The sequence below is a fragment of the Chrysemys picta genome, chromosome 1 (assembly GCF_011386835.1).
Source record: "Chrysemys picta bellii isolate R12L10 chromosome 1, ASM1138683v2, whole genome shotgun sequence".
Classification (NCBI taxonomy): Eukaryota; Metazoa; Chordata; order Testudines; family Emydidae; genus Chrysemys; species Chrysemys picta.
Window position 1 is genome coordinate 144,712,923 of NC_088791.1, and position 21,681 is coordinate 144,734,603.

Below are 21,681 nucleotides of genomic sequence, written 5' to 3' on the forward strand. Positions count from 1 at the left end.
CAACACCCGCCTAGGCCCCTGTGCCGCACACGCCGCGTCCCTATTGCTGTGCCGCGCCCCACGGGTCACGACTGGAGCTGCCCCTCCCCCGGCCTGAAACCCACCACGTCGCGGTGTCTCTGCCCGAGGCCAGGCTCTAACCCTCCACGGCCCGTAACACTTAACCCCCCCGGCCCCGCTCCGCGCCCACTGCCCGGCACGGGGCCGCGCCGCCGCCGCCGCCCCCGTCCGCACTCACTCACCGGCGGCGGCGGCCCACATGGTGCTGGGCCCGGGCGTGTCCAACCTCCGTCCCTGCGGCGCCGAGTCTCTCGGGCAAGGCCGGGCCGGAGACTCTTCAATGTCACTAACCAGCTGCGACTCAGAGCGACGGGCCGGGGAAAGGGTCACTCCGCGCCGACTCCCTCCGGACGATTTGCGGCTTTGGCCTCACTGAGCGAACATGCGCAGTAGCGTCCCTGGCGCTGCCCGCTGGCCCCCGTGCGGGGTGGAGTCTGTGCTGGGGACGGGGTGAGAGCGCAGGGGAGTCAAGCAGCTGGAGGCAGGGTCAGGATGGGCCCAGGGGCCAAATCAGGTACAGGGGAAGGAGTAGGGTTATCAGCTGTCTAATCACACACCCAAATACCCTTGCCCTGCCCCAGCCCTTTCCCACCTGTTCCCCAAGGCCCTGCCCTGCTCACTCCCTCCCCCACCCTCTGTCACTCGCTCTCCCCCACCCTCACTCACTTTCACCAGGCTGGGGTGTGGAGCAGTGGGTGAGGGGTGCAGGCTCTGGGAGGCCGTTTGGATGCAGGAGGGGGTGATGGGTGTGGGCTGCCGCCGGGAGGCCTTTGTCTCCCGGGCGCTGTTGCAGCTGGGCTGTCAGGCTCCCTGCCTGCCCTGGCCCCGCGCTGCTCCCAGAAGCAGCCGGCATGTCCCTGCGGGTCTGTGGCCCCAGGGTAGGGGGATGATTCCACGCACTGCCTGGGCCTGCAAGCGCCGCCCCTGTAGCTTCCATTGGCCTCAGTTCCCGGACTTTTAGCAGCCTAAAATCTCCCAGTCTGCTTCAGTGGCTTCTGGGAGATAGGGCCTGATTCTGTGAGACTCTTGGTGAAACTGGGAGGGTTAGCAACCCTAGGAAGGAGCTGGGAGAGAGACAGTGGTGGCAGAGGGGATAAAACTTTCCACAGGTGGGGTGAGCCATGGTCATGGGAGCTGAGAGCCATTGAACCAAACTGTAAATCCTGTACATGATGGTGGTGTGACAGGTTCGGTCACAGAGACCCCCTTGGGACTGTTATCTGATGTGCTGACACTGCCTCTGAGCCCGTTTTCCCTGTCAGCTTGGGACTCCAGAACCCTGCCTTGTTGAGCCAGACACGCTAGTCTACTGCAGCACAGACCCAGATTTGGTCCACACCCCCAAAGCTGCAGACTTTAAACAAAAACTGCTCACAAAGTACTCCTGTCTCCTGCACCTAGATACCCAGTTCCCAATGGGATCCAAACCCCAAATGAATCCTTTTTACTCTGTATAAAGCTTATAAACTCATAAATTGTCTGCCCTCTATAAAACTGATAGAGAGATATCATAGAATATCAGGGTTGGAAGGGACCTCAGGAGGTCATCTAGTCCAACCCCCTGCTCAAAGCAGGACCAAATCCCAACTAAATCATCCCAGCCAGGGCTTTGTCAAGCTTGACCTTAAAAACCTCTAAGGAAGGAGATTCCACCACCTCCCTAGGTAACCCATTCCAGTGCTTCACCACCCTCCTAGTGAAAAAGTTTTTCCTAATATCCGCCCTAAACCTCCCCCACTGCAACTTGAGACCATTACTCCTTGTTCTGTCATCAGGTACCGCTGAGAACAGTCTAGATCCATCCTCTTTGGAACCCCTTTCAGGTAGTTGAAAAGCAGCTATCAAATCCCCTCTCATTCTTCTCTTCTGCAGACTAAACAATCCCAGTTCCCTCAGCCTCTCCTCATAAGTCATGTGCTCCAGCCCCCTAATCATTTTTGTTGCCCTCCACTGGACTCTTCCCAATTTTTCCACATCATTCTTGTAGTGTGGGGCCCAAAACTGGACACAGTACTCCAGGTGAGGCCTCACCAATCTCGAATAGAGGGGAACGATCACGTCCCTTGATCTGCTGGCAATGCCCCTACTTATACAACCCAAAATGCCATTAGCCTTCTTGGCAACAAGGGCACACTATTGACTCATATCCAGCTTCTCGTCCACTGTAACGCCTAGGTCCTTTTCTGCAGAACTGCTTCCTAGCCATTCGGTCCCTAGTCTGTAACAGTGAATGGGATTCTTACGTCCTAAGTGCAGGACTCTGCACTTGTCCTTGTTGAACCTCATCAGATTTCTTTTGGCCCAATCCTCTAATTTGTCTAGGTCCCTTTGTATCCTATCCCTACCCTCCAGCGTATCTACCACTCCTCCCAGTTTGGTGTCATCTCCCAACTTGCTGAGAATGCAGTCCACGCCATCCTCGAGATCATTAATGAAGATATTGAACAAAACCAGCCCCAGGACCAACCCTTGGGGCACTCCGCTTGAAACGGGCTGCCAACTGGACATGGAGCTGTTGATCAATACCCATTGAGTCCGACGATCTAGCCAGCTTTCTATCCACCGTATAGTCCATTCATCCAGCCCATACTTCTTTAACTTGCTGGCAAGAATACTGTGGGAGACCGTATCAAAAGCTTTGCTAAAGACAAGGAATAACACATCCACTGCTTTCCCCTCATCCACAGAGCCAGTTATCTCCTCATAGAAGGCAATTAGGTTAGTCAGGCATGACTTTCCATTGGTGAATCCATGCTGACTATTCCTGATCACTTTCCTCTCCTCTAAGTGCTGCAAAATTGATTCCTTGAGGACCTGCTCCATGATTTTTCCAGGGACTGAGGTGAGGCTGACTGGCCTGTAGTTCCCCGGATCCTCCTTCTTCCCTTTTTTAAAGATGGGCACTACATTAGTGTTTTTCCAGTCATCCGGAACCTCCCCCGATCGCCATGAGTTTTCAAAGATAATGGCCAATGGCTCCGCAATCACATCCGCCAACTCCTTTAGCACCCTTGGATGCAGCGCATCCGGCCTCATGGACTTGTGCTCGTCCAGTTTTTCTAAATAGTCCCAAACCACTTCTTTCTCCACAGAGGGCTGGTCACCTTCTCCCCATCCTGTGCTGCCCAGTGCAGCAGTCTGGGAGCTGACCTTTTTTGTGAAGACAGAGGCAAAAAAATCATTGAGTACATTAGCTTTTTCCACATCCTCTGTCACTAGGTTGCCTCCCTCATTCAGTAAGGGGCCCACACTTTCCTTGACTTTCTTCTTGCTGCTAACATACCTGTAGAAACCCTTCTTGTTACTCTTAACATCTCTTGCTAGCTGCAACTCCAAGTGTGATTTGGCCTTCCTGATTTCACTCCTGCATGCCTGAGCAATATTTTTATACTCCTCCCTGGTCATTTGTCCAACCTTCCACTTCTTGTAAGCTTCTTTTTTACGTTTAAGATCAGCAAGGATTTCACTATTAAGCCAAGCTGGTCACCTGCCATATTTACTATTCTTTCTACACAACGGGATGGTTTGTTCCTGAAACCTCAATAAGGATTCTTTATACAGCCAGCTCTCCTGGACTCCTTTCCCCCTCATGTTATTCTCCCAGGGGATCCTGCCCATCTGTTCCCTGAGGGAGTCAAAGTCTGCTTTTTTGAAGTCCAGGGTCGATATTCTGCTGCTCTCCTTTCTTCCTTGTGTCAGGATCCTGAACTCAACCACCTCATGGTCACTGCCTCCCAGGTTCCCATCCACTTTTGCTTCCCCAATTCTTCCCAGTTTGTGAGCAGCAGGTCTAGAAGAGCTCTGCCCCTAGTTGGTTCCTCCAGCACTTGTACCAGGAAAGATATGCACAGCTGTTTGCTCCCCAAGGTATTAATCACTTACACTTAAACAAGAGTGATTTTATTAAGTATAAAAAGTAGGATTTAAGTGGTTTCAAGTAATAACAGACAGAACAAAGTAAGTTACCAAGTAAAATAAAACAAAACACGCAAGTCTAAGCCTAATACATTTAAAAAACTGAATACAGGTAAATCTCATCCTCAGAGATGTTCCAATAAGCCTCTTTCACAGACTGGACTCCTTCCTAGTCTGAGCCAAATCCTTTCCCCGGTACAGTTCTTGTTAGCTCCAGCTCAGGTGGTAACTAGGGGATTTCTCATGACTGGCAGCCCCCTTTGTTCTGTTCTACCCGCTTTTATAGCTTTGGCACAAGATGGGAATCTTTTGTCTCTCTGGGTTCCCACCCCTCCTTCTAAATGGAAAAGCACCAGGTTTAAGATGGATTCCAGTACCAGGTGACATGATCACATGTCCTGTGAGACCCCAGGCCTCCATTCTTTACAAACACAGGAAGGCTTACAAGTAAACAGAGCCATTTACAACCAATTGTCCTAGTTAATGGGAGCCATCAAGATTCCAAGCCACCATTAATGACCCACACTTTGCATAATTACAATAGGACTTCAGAGTAATACTTCATATTTCTAGCTTCAGATACAAAAATGATACATTCATACACATAGGATGAACACAGTCAACAGATTATAAGCTTTGTAATGATACCTTACAAGAGACCTTTTGCATAAAGCATATTCCAGTTACATTATATTTACACTCATAAGCATATTTCCATAAAACATGTGGGAACCACTTCAAGCCAGGGGGTGCGGTAGCATCCCTAGTTCCAGCCCTTTGGCCATGGTTACTGATTACAGAAACAGGGTCAGGTGGCAGAGGGGCTTTGATTTCCCCCCTCTCAGGAGGGTGCATCTCAGCACCTGCTTCCCAGGGCTGGATTTGTAAATGCACCATGTCCTGCTTTGCTTCTCTATCTGAAATGAGGGACTGTGCTGGTAATAGAGATGGAATTTGGTGAGATATTTTACATGCACCTCCTAAAAAATTATATAATTGCCATAAGTGTTTTTTGCATCTGCAGACCATTTCTGTGGATCAGGGGTCGGCAACCTACGGCACGCGTGCCAAACACGGCACGCTGCTGCCCACTGAGAGGAGGAGGAGGAGGAGCGGAGGGGCCGGAATGCACCACGCTGTGGGAAGAAGGGGGTGGGGGAAGCTTGGCCGCTGCCCCACTCAGCCCCCCTGCCCACCGCTGTCCCCTGCGGGGGCAGGAGGCAGAAGTTTGATCCTGCGGCAGCCACGCTCCCCCCATTTCTTCCCACAACGTGGTGCATTCTGGCCCCTCCTCCTCCCAGAGGAGCAGAGCCAAGCCCAGCGTGCCGGCTGCTCCGTAGAGCAGGCAGAGAGAGGTAGGGATGGGGCCTTAGGGAAGGGGGTGGAACAGGGCATATCCCTCCCAGCCCCCTGCCTTGAGCCACTCAGGGCAGGGGGCTGGGAGCACCCCCACAAGCTGAGTACCCTAGCCCTCTGCCCTGACCTCGAGTTGCCCCCCAACACCCAGCCTTCTGCCTTGGATCTCCACACACACCCCAGCCCTCTGCCCTGAACCCCCCCCCCACCCAGCCTTCTGCCCTGCACCTCCACGCCCCCAAGCCCTTTGCCCTGACCTCGAGTCCCCCCTCCCCCACACCCAGCCCTCTGCCCTGAACCCCCCCACACTCAGCCTTCTGCCCTGACCTTGAGTCCCCCCCCCAAACACCCAGCCCTCTGCCCTGAACCCCAGCGGGCTGAGCAGGCTGGCGGCGTAAGATCAGCATTTTAATTTAATTTTAAATGAAGCTTCTTAAACATTTTGAAAACCTTGTTTACTTTATATACAACAATAGTTTAGTTATATAATATACACTTAGAGAGAGACCCCTTCTAAAAAAAACGTTAAAATGTATGACCGGCACGCGAAACCTTAAATTAAAGTGAATAAATGAAGACTCGGCACACCACTTCTGAAAGGTTACCTACCCCTGCTGTGGATAGTGGATTGGATGCGTATACAACTGCGCAGGGCTCTACTCACTGGCGGCAGCTGTCCCGCGGCATCCGGCTCAGGCAGCCGGGGGATAGGGGTGTACAGCGCGCTCGGGGCCGGTGGCCAGCAGCAAGTGGCTGAGGCTGGGCAGGAGGCTGGGGTTGGGGCATCTAGCACCCGCTCACTGTGCTGCTTCCTGTCCAGTGTCTCAGGCCCCTCAGGCAGCGCCAGCATCCCCTCCATGGCCCAGCCCCGCAGCATCAGCTGCACTCCTGGCCCACTGGCTCCTGGGCAGCAGGACCTGCCCCTGCCCATGGGGACTGGAGTGGGCATGGCTCCAGCACCCGACCCCTCTACCCCACTGTGACACTGATTGTGTCAGTAATACTGTTCCTTTGCCATCAGAGTTATTTGCATTTGAATCTCTGCAGCGCCTCCCCCACCCCATGTCCTTTATTCCCTCCCCTTTACTTACTAAGGGTTTGCCTACATAGGCACAGGAAAGGTGTAAAGTTAATGCACATAAATTACAACTCCTAAAGCCCATGTGGATGCACTCATTCAAAAGTAAGTGACTTCGTTTTGACAATGGCAGTCAGGGCAACCATAGAAGATTGCAGGAATCCTTTCCCAAAATACTGTAAATCATCAAGCTTTTGACCGGTCTTGAACATATTTGTACAGTCCAAGTGTAACCCACATTTAATTTTTTTAGATCCAAAGAGAAGGAAGAAAGCAATGGAGCACTCATCTTAACTCTCCTGAGTGTTGCCCTCAGCAGAAAAGCCTTTGCAGCATTTTACAGGTACAGTATCAATTTTGGCATGACAAAATTTCAATACATGTTTTATGGTTAAAATTTGATACAGGTTTGATTTAATTTGATAACAAGAGTTGTCAAATAAATAGGCCTAATCAACTTTATTAATCAAAGATTATTAGGCAAAGATTAAAACAACAAGGAGAAAGGAAGAACAATATGTTACCACTGATCTGGGAGACAGTTGTGCGGCTGGTCAGCTGACTCAATCTGAGCTTCACTCTGCCTCCATATATACTAGTGTTGAGGGTTTCACCATTTCTTTGCATTATTTCTTATCCTTCTTATCTATTACCTTTGACATATTTTGAAGACTTTTTGCTAGGCTTGCACAGCCCCTGCAGTACACAGGACAAAGTTTGTAATTAGTTTATTATCCTGTTTTTGATCATATTCCAGAAGCCAGCAAAACCTGAGAGACATCCTTCACCAGTTACAGCTTGGTACAGAGGGCATGTTAGCTAAGCATCAGCAACATTGTTTGTATTGTCCTTGTTCTTTGGAATGTTTTTATAACTAACACTGACATGACAATTCTTCACATCTTCCCTTGGTTACACAGTTTAATGTAAGCAAAAGCATTTTGGAAGAGCTTAACATGAATAAAATAGGTATACAAAAACATATGTGATATTGTATATCATATTGGCTTACACTATAAACCTTATAGACTTTATCTGTGTAGTAGGTTTGGGCCGAGGTTCGGCCCTCAGCGGGGCTGTGGGGTATCCCACTGCCTAGCTCTGGTCCGACGGCAGTCGGGGACCACAGACCCACAGTTAGGGGCTAAGGCCCGTAAGCAGGGGCTGAGCCAAGAGGTTCGAACACAGGCCCTTAAGTAAGGGCTGAGGCAAAGTCTATAGCAGCCCAGGCCTTAAGTCAGGGCAGGGCAGTAATCAAATAGTTAATCAGAGGCCCAGGTCCCTAAGCAGGGGCTGGGTCCGTTTGTAGTAGCCCAGGCCCTGCATCAGGGCAGGGCAGCAAGCAAATAGTCAATCGGCGGCCCAGGCCCTTAAGCAGGGGCTGGGTCAGTAGCAAATAGTCACCTAGGTACCCAGCCTCTCTAGGCCAGGGGAAACAGGGGGAGTCTGCCACTCAAGGAGTGGGTGGCAGGGGGGACGCAGGCCCTCCCACTCCACTGCGTCCCAGCCCGGGGCCCTAGCAGCGGCGGAAACTCGCTGCTGTCAGTGGGGATCCTGGCCGCAACACACTGACATTGGCTCTGGCAGTGCAGCAGCCAGACTGGGGTTGGCTGCCCCCGGGCTACTTCCACTCTCCCCCTCGTTTGGTACCTGGGCCGTCTTAGTGTTGTCGGTGCTCTCCACCAGTATTGGCTCCTCTGGGTAGGTAGCGAAGGGCAGGCTTGGCTCCTCCTCGGGGTAGTTGGCACGGGGCAGGCTCGGCTCCTCTTCGGGGTAGCTGGCACGGGGCAGGCTCGGCTCCTCTTCGGGGTACCTGGCACGGGGCAGGCTTGGCCAGTCCTCCTCGGGGTACGTGGCACGGGGCAGGCTCGATCGGCCCGGTGCGTCAGCAGGCCGGTCGCTGCCGGCGGCTGTTTCCGAAGCGGGAGCTCGGCCACGGACGTCTGCTCTCTCCGCCGGCCTGGCCTCCACTGAGCTCTGCAGGCGGGCTTTTATACTTCCGGGTCGGGGCCGTGACCTCGGATGGGCGGCCGCCGGACCCGGTGGCTCCGCCCACGTTGGTATTAGGGGAGGTTCGGCCCTCAGCGGGGCTGTGGGGTATACCACCGCCTCGCTACACCTCCCGCCCCCAAGGCTGGCTCCCGTCCCTCGGGGCCAGACCTGTCCAACTCTCCCAGGCGCGACAAGAAGTCCGCATTCGCGTGGTCCTTACCGGCCCTATGGCGGATGGTATAAGCATAGGGTTGTAACACCAGATACCACCGCGTTAACCTCATATTATTGTTCTTCATCCGGGCCAACCACCGAAGCGCGACGTGGTCAGTGACTAGTATGAAGGGGGCCCCTAGGATGTAATAACGCAGGGCGTCACAGGCCCATTTTACTGCCAGGGCCTCCTTCTCGATTACAGCATAGTGTCTCTCTCACGGGAATAATTTCCGGCTGAGATATATAACTGGGTGCTCCTCCCCATCCACCTCCTGAGACAGGACTGCCCCTAGTCCTATCTCTGAGGCGTCGGTCTGTAGGATGAACCCTTGGTCAAAGTCAGGGCTGTACAGGATGGGTTCACGGCAGAGACAGTCTTTGAGAGCCCGGAAGGCGCTGTCACACTCCGGGGTCCATTCCACTCGTCTGGGACTGGTTTTGACGAGGAGCTCTGTTAAGGGGGCTGCAATGGAGGCAAAATCAGGGATGAACCTCCGGTAATAGCCCGCAAGTCCCAGAAATTGGCGTACGTGGCGCTTCGTAGTGGGTGGTGGGCATGCTGCTAGGGCTTGGACCTTTCCCACAAGGGGTTTCACTTGTCCCCCTCCAATCATGTAGCCCAGGTAGGTGGTCTCCTGCCACCCGATACGACATTTCTTTGGGTTGGCGGTTAACCCTGCGGCTCGTAAGGACCTCAAGACAGCCGCTACCCGCTCCAGGTGGTTTTCCCACCGGTCGCTATAGATGACGACATCGTCCAGGTACGCGGCTGCGTACTTGTGGTGAGGAAGAAGGAGGCGGTACATGAGCCGCTGGAACGTCGCGGGGGCACTATGGAGACCGAAGGGCATCCGGGTGAATTGGTAGAGGCCCGTGGCGGTGGCGAAAGCCATTTTCTCCTGCAGATTCCCCTCCGTGGGGTCGAGGGGAATCTGCCAGTACCCTTTGCTTAGGTCAAGGGTCGTGAGGAAGCAGGCCTTGCCTAAACGGTCCAGCAGCTCATCTACCCGAGGCATTGGGTAGGCGTCGAAGTTTGAGATGGAATTAACATGACGGAAATCCATGCAAAAGCGCTGTGTGCCGTCCGGTTTGGGAACCAGGACTACTGGGCTGCGCCACTCGCTTTGGGATGGTTCAATGACACCCAGCTCTAGCATCGCTCGGACTTCCTCCTCGACGACCTGTCGCATGCGATAGGATAGGGGCCTCGTCGACTCTCAGATCACCACCCCCAGCTCCGTCTGAATGGTATGGTACACGAGGGTCATATAGCCCGGCTGGGCGGTGAACGTCCCACGGAACGCCTGCAGGAGGCACCCGGTCTGTTTCTGTTGTTCCACAGTCAAAGACTCCCCGAGCTGCGGTGTGGTGATGTCTTCTGTCGGTGTAACCCGGGGCCCTAACTCGGGTTCTGGTGGACAGGGATTAATTAAGAGGCCTTCCCGTTCCCGCCAGGGTTTCAGGAGGTTGACGTGATACCGCTGGACTTTTTTTCGGCGGTCTGGCTGGTTGATCTCATAGGTGACCGGCCCAATCTTCCGGATCACCTCATATGGCCCCTGCCACCGAGCCAGTAGTTTGGATTCACTGGAGGGTAAGAGAAGTAGAACGCTGTCGCCAGGTTGGAACTCACGGACTCAGACCTCTCGGTTATATGTCTGGGCCTGAGCTTCCTGCGCGGCCTTCAGATTCTCTCGAGCTAGGGTTCTGGCTTGCTCTAGGCGTCCCTGCGGCTGGAGGACATACTGTAGAAGGCCCTGAGTGGGTGACGGAGCTTGTTCCCAGGTCTCTCTCATGAGATCTAGCAGTCCCCTCGGACGATGGCCATATAGCAGCTCGAAGGGAGAGAATTTGGTGGAGGCCTGGGGTACTTCACGGACAGCCAGGAGCAATGGTGGGATCAACTGGTCCCATCAGCACAGGTCCTCAGGGGAGAACTTGCGCAACATGTCTTTCAGGGTGCGGTTGAACCTCTCGACTAGGCCGTCGGTCTGCGGGTGGTACACAGAGGTGCGTAGCTGCTTAATCCCAAGGAGTCTGCAGACCTGCCGCAGCAACCGGGAGGTGAAGTTGGTACCCTGGTCGGTGAGGATCTCCCGGGGCAAACCCACGTGGGCAAAGACCTTGACAAGTTCGTCAGCAATGCTTCTTGCAGTGATGCTCCGGAGCAGGACGGCTTCGGGGAAGTGGGTCGCGTAGTCCACTATGACCAGAATGTATAGAAACCCGGTCTGGCTCCTCGGGAGGGGTCCCACCAAATCCATGGCCACCCGCTCGAACGGGGTCTCCATAATGGGCATGGGGACTAGTGGGGCCGGGGCCGTCCGTGGGGGAGCAGCGAGCTGGCACTCCGGACAGGAGCTACAATAGTTTCTCACCTCCTGGTGCACCCCAGGCCAGAAAAACCGAGACAGAATCCGGGCGAGGGTCTTTTCTTGACCCAGGTGCCCTGCTGCGGGGACGTTGTGGGCGAGCTTTATCACCGCTCGTCGATGGCACCGCGGCACCATCAGTTGTCTTTGGACCTCCCCGGTGCGGGAATCTCGATCCACCCGATAGAGGCGGTCACGTCGTAGCTCGAACCGGGGCCATACCTTAGCCTGGGCGGGATCAATCAGAGCATCGTCTACCACCGCCAACTGTTCATACACCCGACTCAGGGTGGGATCCTCCTTCTGGTCTCAGCAGAAGTCCGTGCCGATCTGAGGGTCATCTGTCAATGTTAGTGGGAGGTCTTTAGGCACGCCTTCCTGGCTCAGAGGTCCCGCTTCTTCAGCCTCCCCAACGGGGTCCTCGCGGCAGTCCCCCTCCAAGGCTGGGGTGATATCGGGGCTCTCCTGCGCATAGGAGCCCAGGACGCCCGGGAACTCTGGCCAGTCCCGCCCCAAGATCACGGGGTAGGCAAGTCGCGGGGCCAGGCCAACCACCATAGTCCGCGTGACTCCGTCGACGGTCAGTGGGACTCGGGCACTGGTGTAAGGCCGAACGTCACCATGGATGCACTGCAATAGGATGTTCCCCAGCTGGGGGTCTTCAGGGAAGCCCAGGCTTTGGCGGATTAGGGTTTGTCCACAGCCAGAGTCAACCAGGACCCGCGTCTGGCAGTCTCCGACAACGACGGGCATGGTGACCTTGGCAGCCTGCGATGGTCGGGCACGGTTCTCTCCGGCGCAAACGTGCCCAAAGCTGCAGTCCATTTCCGTGCAGTCGCATTGGAGATGTCCACGCTTCCCACAGGAGAAACAGGGCCCGACTTCGGGTCACCCGGGTTGGGCTGAGCCTCCCCCCTGGTAAATAGGGGGACTCCGCGGGCCACGGCCGTCTCCGGTCCCCATGGGGGTAGGCTGAGGGGGACCCTCAGGACGTCTATACTGGGGTTCCTGACTCCACGGGGGATTCCGTGGTTTGGCTCTGGTGCTCGTCCATCTCTCGGGGTTGGGGCGATCGAGCCCTGGAGGGTGGCCCCGCATACCTGGCCCGACCGGGGTTTCCGCTGCCAGGAAGTCCTCCATGAGGGCGACGGTAGCTGTTACAGTTGGAGGCCGGTGGCGGAGGACCCAGGCCCTCCCCCGTGACGGGAGGACGTGGATGAACTGTTCCAACAGTATTTGCTCAGTGAGCTCCTCGGGGTTTCGCCTGTTGGGTTGTAGCCATTGCAGACACAGGTCTATCAGCTCCTGGGCCACCAACTGGGGTCGGGCACCCGGGGTGTAGGACAGAGCCCGGAACCGCTGCCGGAAGGTTTCGGGGCTGATGTCTAGGGCGTCTAAAATGGCCGCCTTTACCCGGGGATAGTCTCTTGCATCCTCCATGGATAACCCCCGGTAGACCGTTTGCGCCATCCCCGTCAGGTATGGCGCCAGGAGGGTGGCCCACTGGTCTGGCGCCCACCCGGCAACGTGTGCGACTCTTTCGAAGGTCACCAGGAAGGCTTTGGGGTCATCCTGTGGTCCCATCTTTGTCAGTCTTACAGGCAGGGTGCATCGGGGAGCCCCATCCGGGTCTCCCGGCTGGGGCCCCGCGGGCCGGGGCAGAGCTGTTGCCAATTGCTGTAAGCACTGTTGCTGGAACTCCCGGTTTTGCACAGTCAGGTCCTGTATCACCTGCTGCTGTTGGGCTCCCAGCTGCTGGACGAGCTGCTGATGCTGTTGGAGCTGGGCGGCCTGCTGCTGCTGTTGCTGTTGAAGCTGGGCCACCTGCTGTCGCTCCTGGCTCTCCGTCAGGAGCGTGAAGAGCTTGGTTAAATCCATGTCTCCTGTGGGGGACCGCTCCCCCCCAGACCCCTTCTCACAGGGGTCTAGGGCTTGTGGCCACATTCTGGGCAAGAGATCCCCACTTCTGGTACCACGTGCAGTAGGTTTGGGCCGAAGTTCGGCCCTCAGCGGGGCTGTGGGGTATCCCACCGCCTTGCTCTGGTCCGACGGCAGTCGGGGACCGCAGACCCACAGTTAGGGGCTAAGGCCCGTAAGCAGGGGCTGAGCCAAGAGGTTCGAACACAGGCCCTTAAGTAAGGGCTGAGGCAAAGTCTATAGCAGCCCAGGCCTTAAGTCAGGGCAGGGCAGTAATCAAATAGTTAATCAGAGGCCCAGGTCCCTAAGCAGGGGCTGGGTCCGTTTGTAGTAGCCCAGGCCCTGGATCAGGGCGGGGCAGCAAGCAAATAGTCAATCGGCGGCCCAGGCCCTTAAGCAGGGGCTGGGTCAGTAGCAAATAGTCACCTAGGTACCCAGCCTCTCTAGGCCAGGGGAAACAGGGGGAGTCTGCCACCCAAGTAGAGGGTGGGAGGGGGAACGCAGACCCTCCCACTCCACTGCGTCCCAGCCCGGGGCCCTAGCAGCGGCGGAAACTCGCTGCTGTCAGTGGGGATCCTGGCTGCAACACACTGACATAGGCTCTGGCAGTGCAGCAGCCAGACTGGGGTCGGCTGCCCCCAGGCTACTTCCACTCTCCCCCTCATATGGTACCTTGGCCGTCTTAGTGTCGTCGGTGCTCTCCACCAGCATTGGCTCCTCTGGGTAGGTAGCGAAGGGTAGTTGGCACGGGGCAGGCTCGGCTCCTCCTCAGGGTAGCTGGCACGGGGCGGGCTTGGCCAGTCCTCCTCAGGGTACCTGGCACGGGGCAGGCTTGGCCAGTCCTCCTCAGGGTACCTGGTATGGGGCAGGCTTGGCCAGTCCTCCTCAGGGTACCGGGCGAGAGGTAGGCTCGACCGGCCCGGTGCGTCAGCAGGCCGGTCGCTGCCTGCGGCTGTTTCCGAAGCGGGAGCTCAGCCACGGACGTCTGCTCTCTCCGCCGGCCTGGCCTCCACTGAGCTCTGCAGGCGGGCTTTTATGCTTCCAGGTCGGGGCCGTGACCTCGGACGGGCGGCCACCGGACCCGGTGGCTCCGCCCACGTTGGTATTAGTGGGGCTGTGGGGTATCCCACCGCCTCGCTACAATCTGGCTCCACACATATTTGCAAGATGGAAGATCTATAGCAGCCAAGCATAGCAGAATACCTAAAGGCTGGAGGGTTGAGTGTATTTCTCAAGCATTGTACTTTCCTGCGGTATACAGAGCAAGAGTTATGCAAAGGTACAGCACCTAATTTTAGTATAGTTTCAGCATGAATGTGAAGAATTCTAAATATAATGTACTATACTTATCCATTACTAGTCACTTTCTTATTCTGGTTAGATAACATCTCCTTTTTGAACACATTTATAGCTACAACAACCAAATTCCATGATTTGACTCATACATTTTGCTTCTGAGCTGAATGCATCTATTTTCTATTAGTTAGCATAAAGCAATTTATATTGCTTGTTAATGATTCTGTTTCTAAGAGCAGTTTTCCCAATATATTTTGTTTACATTAGTCAGTTTTACAAACCCTGATAAAGTCCATTTCTTCTCTGGTAACTAACTTGCAGCAGTTAGCACTATAAGAACTTTGCAGACTGAGTTTTTCCCTTTTGCCTTTGGTCTGGCTGCAAACACCAGAGCCTTGGTTTATTTCAGTCAACAAATTTAAGGTGATCTCGCTTCTTCTCTCTGCCCTGCACTGGTCAAGGCATTTGTCATGACCAAGAGAATGAAAGCCTGATAGTATCATGGTAGATCCTGCTGGGCCCACAGAGGTTATTGGCCTACTTGTACAGTGAACAACTTCTATGAACAACGGATCTAGAGTGGTGGCACTCTTGTCCCATTAGAATGAATCAACTGATCCACATTTTTGGTGCTTTAAACTGTAAAGATTCCTCGAATCTCAGCTTATACTTGCTTGCTAACCACACATGATGTGAACCTTATCGTTTACTAACTACGTGCTCCCAGGAAAATTTAATTTACAAACACAGCATTGTCTCTTACACCTTTCTACATTATGATGGAAATAAGAATGAGTCCATGATTGCAATATACAGAAAGGTCTGATAGGCTGTAATAAAATTATTTTCAGCTCACTTTAAACATTGAGATGTTGTGTCTCATCACATGTGCAAAGTGCGGGGCTATCACCTGATCCAGAAACATCCAGAAATAGGGTATAGCAGTTATTAGACATGCTCTGTATTTGTTTCTGAAGCTTTCATTGTAGGCAAGCCACCTCCACTGTCACATCCCATTTACTGACCTGATAGCTCAGCCAGTCAGGCCTCAGGGGGGAAATTTTATCAATATATCTGCTTAAGATAGTCATGTGATATCAATGAAAGCGCATGCACGTCTGCTGTGAGGGATGGGTTTGCTGACAACACTGAGAAGTGTTTTGAATAAAAGGAGGTCACTGACATTCTTATGAAGATCTGAAGAAGCCCAGTACATACACTACATATTATGGCCACATTATAGAGACTTGGATTAGATTCACAGGTACATATAGGCACCTATAGATTGAGGTGCCTAAGTCCCAGTTTTAAGCTCCACTGGAATTCACAAAACTCTCAATGAATCCTGTAGGTGCCCAAACTCACTCAGTGCCTACATTTTCAGTGCAAAAGTTCCCTAGGTGCCTAAATTGCTGCCTCTGAACACGTGCACTGCAGTGGACAAATGCCTATCTTGCATGCAAGGCCTAATCTGACAGGCATACTCGGGGGCAGCCTACTGAATAGATCAGTTCCCATTCAAAATCTGTCCAGAAGAGGTGGTAGTGGTGGCAGTGTTATTGCCTATCTTATCATTTTTAGTGCAGTGGTTAGAGCACTCACTTGGGATTTGGGAGACCAGGGTTCATTCCCCCACGCTGGTAGAGGGGGAGAAAGAATTTGAACAGGGGTCTCCCACATCCTAGGTTAAGGCTCTAACCATTGGACTATAAATTATAAGGTGGGCACCACACCATCGCCTCCTCCTGTGGCCTAACTTATTCTCACAAGTGAAAATGTAGGCCTCTAAGCTGCCTGACTCCAGGAGAGGGGTTCCTAGTTGTGAATTGTTAGTGGAGACAAGCACCTTTAGGCAGGTCAGATTTAGGTGCCGAATTCTGTGAGGGAGAAGGGTTTGACATACCCCTCATATCAGCATTTCCCATTGGTTAGTTTAGGCTAGTATGCTGATCTTTGTTAATCCCATTCTAAGGTGCCTATCTATTCCCATTCATTGCATAGGGAGCCTAAGCCTAGGTGCCTAATTTAGGCTTTGTAAATTTCAGTGGTGTTCCATTGATTTTCTAGATCCCTGAAAGTTAGGCATTGTGACGCTCGGCACCACAATGCCTATGTCCCTTTGAGAATCTAGCCCTGAGCTCTTTTCCTCACTGCTAAAAAAGGTGTTTTTTTTTTTTTTTTTTTTAACATCAGGGTAACTAACATGCAGGAGCTATTCTGAGATAAAAACACAGTGAAAATAAGGCACGTCTGTTTATGTAGTGAGGAAAAGGCCTGAGAAAATGTCTCTGAAATAAGATTAGAGAGCAGTGTACTCATATACGTGTGCCAAAGTACAAAAGTGCAAATTTTGTGTTGGGAACTTGTTCAATATGTGTAGCAGTAACAAAAGGGTGGGGGGAGTCTGTATAAAGAACAATGCAATGGTAGATTTTCTGCCTAACTGCCTGTGAGTAAATGGTATTCATAAGTATTCCAAATACTGTTTACAACGCTTTACACTATTTTCAATGTTTTGTATGCATTATATGTTTGTTTACTATAGAAACTGGAATTTACAAAGGAAAAAGACTAATAAAGATGTGACTGGATCCCCAGGTTGCAGCCTGGGACTGTGGGACCGCTGAGCCCCCTTAATTCTCTCCAGCCTGGGTTGTCTCTCACAATGCCTCACTAGTGACCAGCATCAAATGCCTCCAGGCGCTGTTATCACTCAGCACAACAGCATGTGGAGCCCCACACCCAGCTAGATGGCATGAATGCTCCCAGAGCCACTCATGAATCACACAGAGAAAGGCACCAGAGCCAAATCCCCCCAGGTCTCCGAGCACTGTACCTCAGGAATATACCATCTTGCATTGATCAAGATGAGCAATGCAGATTTATTAATTGGTTCACCACTTCATCAATGGAAAGTGGACATACACCAGCCTTTGCAAACCTGAGCAGATTTGCCCACACTTCATACAAACTCACTGGTAAAGATAAACAATTAAACAAATGTATTGACTATAAAAGGTAGATTTTAAGTGCTATTAAGTGATAGGCAAAAAGTCAGAGTTAATTACCAAAAGAAATAAAATATAACCATGCAGGCTAAGCTCTTAACCCTATTAGACTGGGCAACAACTAGATTAAGCAGTTTTTCTCACCCCACTGGATACTGCAGTCCTTAGTATACAGCTCTGGGCCAATCTCCTCTGTTGTTGTCGTGTCTTCTTCTCAGTGTCTTAGCTGCTTGCAGCATAGGTGGGGGGTAGGAGAAGGCCAAGCATGTGGCCACTGTGTCTGTTTTATATCCTTAGTCCATGTACTTGGAAAACACAAGTTCAGGCATGTCTGGGGGCATTGCTGAGTCTCCAGGCAAAGTTGAGCAATTCCCCTGGTGTGGCCTCATGCAGGTGAGTCATTGCATTGTAGCTCCTTTGCTGAACAATGGTTGTTGATGGGTTGATTGATACTCCACCTGGGTGTTGGTTACTTTCCTTGCTGGGGAGCTAATATCTGGCTGGTTCCTCAACTTACAGCATGTTTTAGTGACAACCATACAACACAATTCTCATAACTTCATATGCATTAATGATACACATATATGGATAGAGAAATGACTTTCAGCAGATCATAACCTTTCCCCTGATACCTTACAAGGCATGCTTTATATGTAAGATCATGATTATATGAAAATGAGGAATATTGGGGTTCCAGGATGCTCCCTCAAGGTATAGAATGTCACAAAAGAGACAGCTCCTTCATTCAGGGTTTTACATACAATAACCCTCAGGTTTAACTCTGTAGAGTGCTTTTTCAAATGATAAAACTACCATTATTTGTGTCCAGATTTAAAATAGAGGTTTCACAATGGTAGAAGATGTGATGGGGATGTCCTCATCTATCACAACTTGCTACCCTGTTGACCAGAGGATGGGGAAAGGTAGAGATAGCAAACTGTGCTGGGAGTACTCCCATCCGTCACAATTTACAACCCCCTGGACCAAGGAGATGGGGAAATGTAAGAGGTAGCAAACTGTGACAGGTGTGCTCTCATTTGTCACAACTTGCCACCCAGACTAGCAGATGAGGAAAGGCAGAGGATGGAGAAAGGTAAGAGCTAATTGTGATGTGGGTGTCCCCATCCATCACTGCTTGGTATCTTGTGGACCAAAGCATGGAGAAAAATAGAGGTAGCAAGTTATGACAAGCGTGTCACATCCATCACAACTTGCTACCCCACCCATCCGATCAGGAAAGTCAGAGACAGCAAATTGTGACATAGCAGCAAAAGAGAATACCTAGATGCCAATAACTGCCACCAGCAGCAAATTGGGCAGGAGGGGAGAGAAATGAGGAGGGAGAAGGCCAGCCCCCTTCTTCCACATTTAGGCTATGTCTACACGAGAGAGCTTACAGTGACACAAATGGGAGAGAGCTCTCCAGTCAACTTACTTAATCCATCCCCAATGAGCAGCAGTAGCTATGTTGGCAGGAGAAGCTCTCCCACTGACACAACGCTGTCCACAACGGTGCTTATGTTGGTGTAACTTATGTCACTCAAGGGGATGGTTTATTAACACCCCGGAGCCACATAAGTTATATTGATATAACCTGTAGTGTAGACATAGCCTAAACCACTTGTTTTCAACCTGTGGTCCAAAGACCCCTGGGTATCCGCAGACTATATCTAAGATTTCCAAAGGGGTCCACACCTCCATTCAAAAATGTTTAGGGGTCCACAAATGAAAAAAGGTTGAAAACCACTGCACTAAACAAACCTGCTGCAGTCCAGCCCCTGGTGCTGAAATGACAGAGAATCTAGTCCCCCGTTCTCCCAGCTCAGAAGGGAGAGACTTTCATTCACTAAAAAGAACAGGAGTACTTGTGGCACCTTAAAGACTAACAAATTTATAAAGGTGCCACAAGTACTCCTGTTCTTTTTGCGGATACAGACTAACAGGGCTGCTACTCTGAAACCTTTCATTCACTAGTGCTTGACACCTCTGTATCCTGTTGTCAGTCCTCTGAGCCTCCAGCCCCTTACATTTTATTTTCTCAAAAACTGTCACCCTTTCCCCACCTATCAGAGTGCTGCTTTCACCAGTGTACGCAAATTCCCTTCGTGCTGTGTATTTGCAATGGGTGAGGTTTCTGTGCTGAGTTGCACTGCGTGTTGCAGCATACCCCTTGCAAAGATGCAGGGCCACAAGAGGAGTAGCCATCGTGTGTTTGAAGGATCAGGACTGTAGACTGGACCCACTAAAACATCAGGCAGGTTTCTAAACGTTTATTTATATTAGTCTATACAAACTATTAAGAGATGTGTGAAGAGCTGTGGGGGAGATGTTTGAATTCCCCCCCAATCCCTCCCCCATTTTTGTTACAATACACCCTCAATTCTTGTATGGATCAGTATGGACACATGGAACTAAGTACTACTCAAAGGCTGTGTGCGCATAGGCGCTGAATCTGTGGGTGCTCAGGGGCTTAAGCACCCATGGTGGCGTGTTTTTTTGTGAGTTAAAAAGGCGCCACTTTTGGGGAATGTGCTATGGGGGAGCGGCCGCTCCCCCCCACCCCGGTTACACCACAAGGGTGCCCTGCGCAGAGCAGTTTGGAGGACCACGCGGCTGTGCCCACCCCTGGACTTTTTGCTTAAGTTTCCCATGGGTGCCACTGCTCTTGCAGCTCCCCTGGCAAGGCAACGGGGAGTGATGTGCCCACCAGCACTTTTAAGCACCAGGGTTCGCTCCTAAAAAGGCTGAATGACACCCGCAGCCCCCCGGAGCCTACTTCCCATGAGCGCCCCCTTGTCCCCGTCACTGATACTGACGCAGCCAACCAGCAGCGGAGCTAAATGCCCAGGCCGGCAGCCGGGGCTACGCTCCACGCAGCCTAACTCGCGCCTTTGCTCCTCCCGAGTCACGTTCCTACTCGCGCCGCCCCGCGCGCTCTGCAAAGGCCGGCCTCGAGCGCTGCCAGCCAATCCCGTCAGACGCTCCACGCGTCACCCCCGCTGATTGGCCGGCGTCGGGGTCCCCGACCTCTCCAATATGGCGGCGCCCAGCGAAGTCCGCACCTGCGAGGACTTTGCCGAGTTCCAGGTACGAGCAGGGTCCGCTGGGGCCCCCTCCGTGGCCGGACGCTGCGCCTGGTGTCAGCCGGGCTCCGGGGCTGGCGGGAGGTGACGGGAGCGGGTTGGAGCAGCTGGCTGTGCTCACGCGGAGCCGGGGGACAAATGGCCTCTTCCCCGCCCCCCACCAGTCTCCGTCCGCGCGAGGCTGAGGGAGCGGCGGAGCCCTCCCAGGACCCTGACTGACAGTGGGGCGCGAGCTTCTGCTGCCCCGCGCAGAGGAGGGGAAACATGGCAGGCGGGCGCCTCTTCCCCCCCTCCCCCCAGCCGGGGAGCGTGGGGGACAAGGTCCCTCCTCCCATGCAGCCAGGCAGGAGCAAGGGATATTTCCCGAAGTTGGGGTGAGGTGGGGAGGCAAGTGTCCAGTGGGGCTCGGGGCCTTCTGCTTGTGGGGGAGGACTTGGGGGTGGTGAAAATTGCAGAGACTGGTCGGGAGTGGAGATGGGGAAGATTTTAAAGAAAGGAGTCTGAGGCGCGAGGTGGGTGCTTGGGCCATTGTCTTCACCTAACTCTTCTAGTTTAGATGCAATGTATACCAGCAAAAAGGTCGTTTTGCTAGTACAGTTTATACCAGTCTCCTGTGCAAAATAAGCAATACTGGCCAAAGCACTTTTTTGCCAGTATAAATGTATCTGTCTCAAGGGTTTTGCTGGTCTAGAAATTGTCAGGGACTCGAACCCAGACGGCATGGTTCGTTGTCTGACTGCAGAGAGACAGGCAACACCAGCAAGGTCCAAACACAAGCTCTTTATTGAAGAGTGCACACAACAATAGAGAGCGGCCCATCTCCACTGAGAACCAGCCCCGATTACAATAACTAGTGAGATTATATAGACAGTTCCGTCGCGTCATAGTTAAAGCAACCCGATCCCCCCCTTTACTAATTAAGAGCTTCTAATATTCATGCATATCTATCTTCTTTGACAGTACAAACAATTCATAATGCCTCAGCAACTTCTTATGAGCTTTGTTGTCATGCACCAGAAACTAAGAGAAAGGAGGGAGTTGAGTACAGATGAAGAACAGAAACAGGGAGCGGAGACTGCAAGTTCCTAGTACATTTGGTACAAGAATACGCCCCCCCCCCCCTTATCTCATTCTTTGAAGCCCAAGCAAGCATGTCCTCATGTTTCACAGAGAGACAGGAATGGCCCAGCAACTACAGTTAGCCTAACTTTGGCTAAGCTGGCCAAACAACCTGTTCTATACTCCATTTTCCTTGGACCTAACAAAATGTTACAAACCCTGCCTCTCCTCCATCTAACCAACTTTAATGTCCCAGGAAAACTCTTAAGTGTAGACCACTTGGTAGATGGTATCTGAGTTTTGGGCAGCCCCCAGAAGATATGGAACTG

General features: G+C 52.5%; 2 protein-coding genes across 7 annotated transcripts in view; one reads left to right on the top strand and one right to left on the bottom strand.

Annotated features, from left to right (window-relative positions):
* The window catches only part of FAM162A (family with sequence similarity 162 member A), a 49,144-nt gene extending 31,661 nt beyond the window's left edge, over nucleotides 1-17,483 (bottom strand). The window contains exon 1 of one of the 3 annotated variants that reach the window (XM_065586109.1): nucleotides 17,355-17,483. Coding sequence is in view for 1 of the 3 variants with exons in the window: in XM_065586100.1 (XP_065442172.1) it covers nucleotides 243-261 (19 nt within the window). In the remaining 2 variants the exon portion in view is untranslated. Of the gene's footprint in view, nucleotides 1-242; nucleotides 427-17,354 lie in introns of those variants that run through there. The other 2 variants (XM_065586100.1, XM_065586106.1) reach the window with 2 other exon arrangements.
* Nucleotides 441-21,681, top strand: part of MIX23 (mitochondrial matrix import factor 23) — a 47,420-nt gene continuing 26,179 nt past the window's right edge. For 2 of the 4 annotated variants that reach the window (XM_005291319.4, XM_065586088.1), the window contains exons 1-2: nucleotides 441-574; nucleotides 6,663-6,752. Coding sequence is in view for 2 of the 4 variants with exons in the window: in XM_005291318.5 (XP_005291375.1) it covers nucleotides 20,247-20,297 (51 nt within the window). In the remaining 2 variants the exon portion in view is untranslated. Of the gene's footprint in view, nucleotides 575-6,662; nucleotides 6,753-20,139; nucleotides 20,298-21,681 lie in introns of those variants that run through there. The other 2 variants (XM_005291318.5, XM_065586081.1) reach the window with 1 other exon arrangement.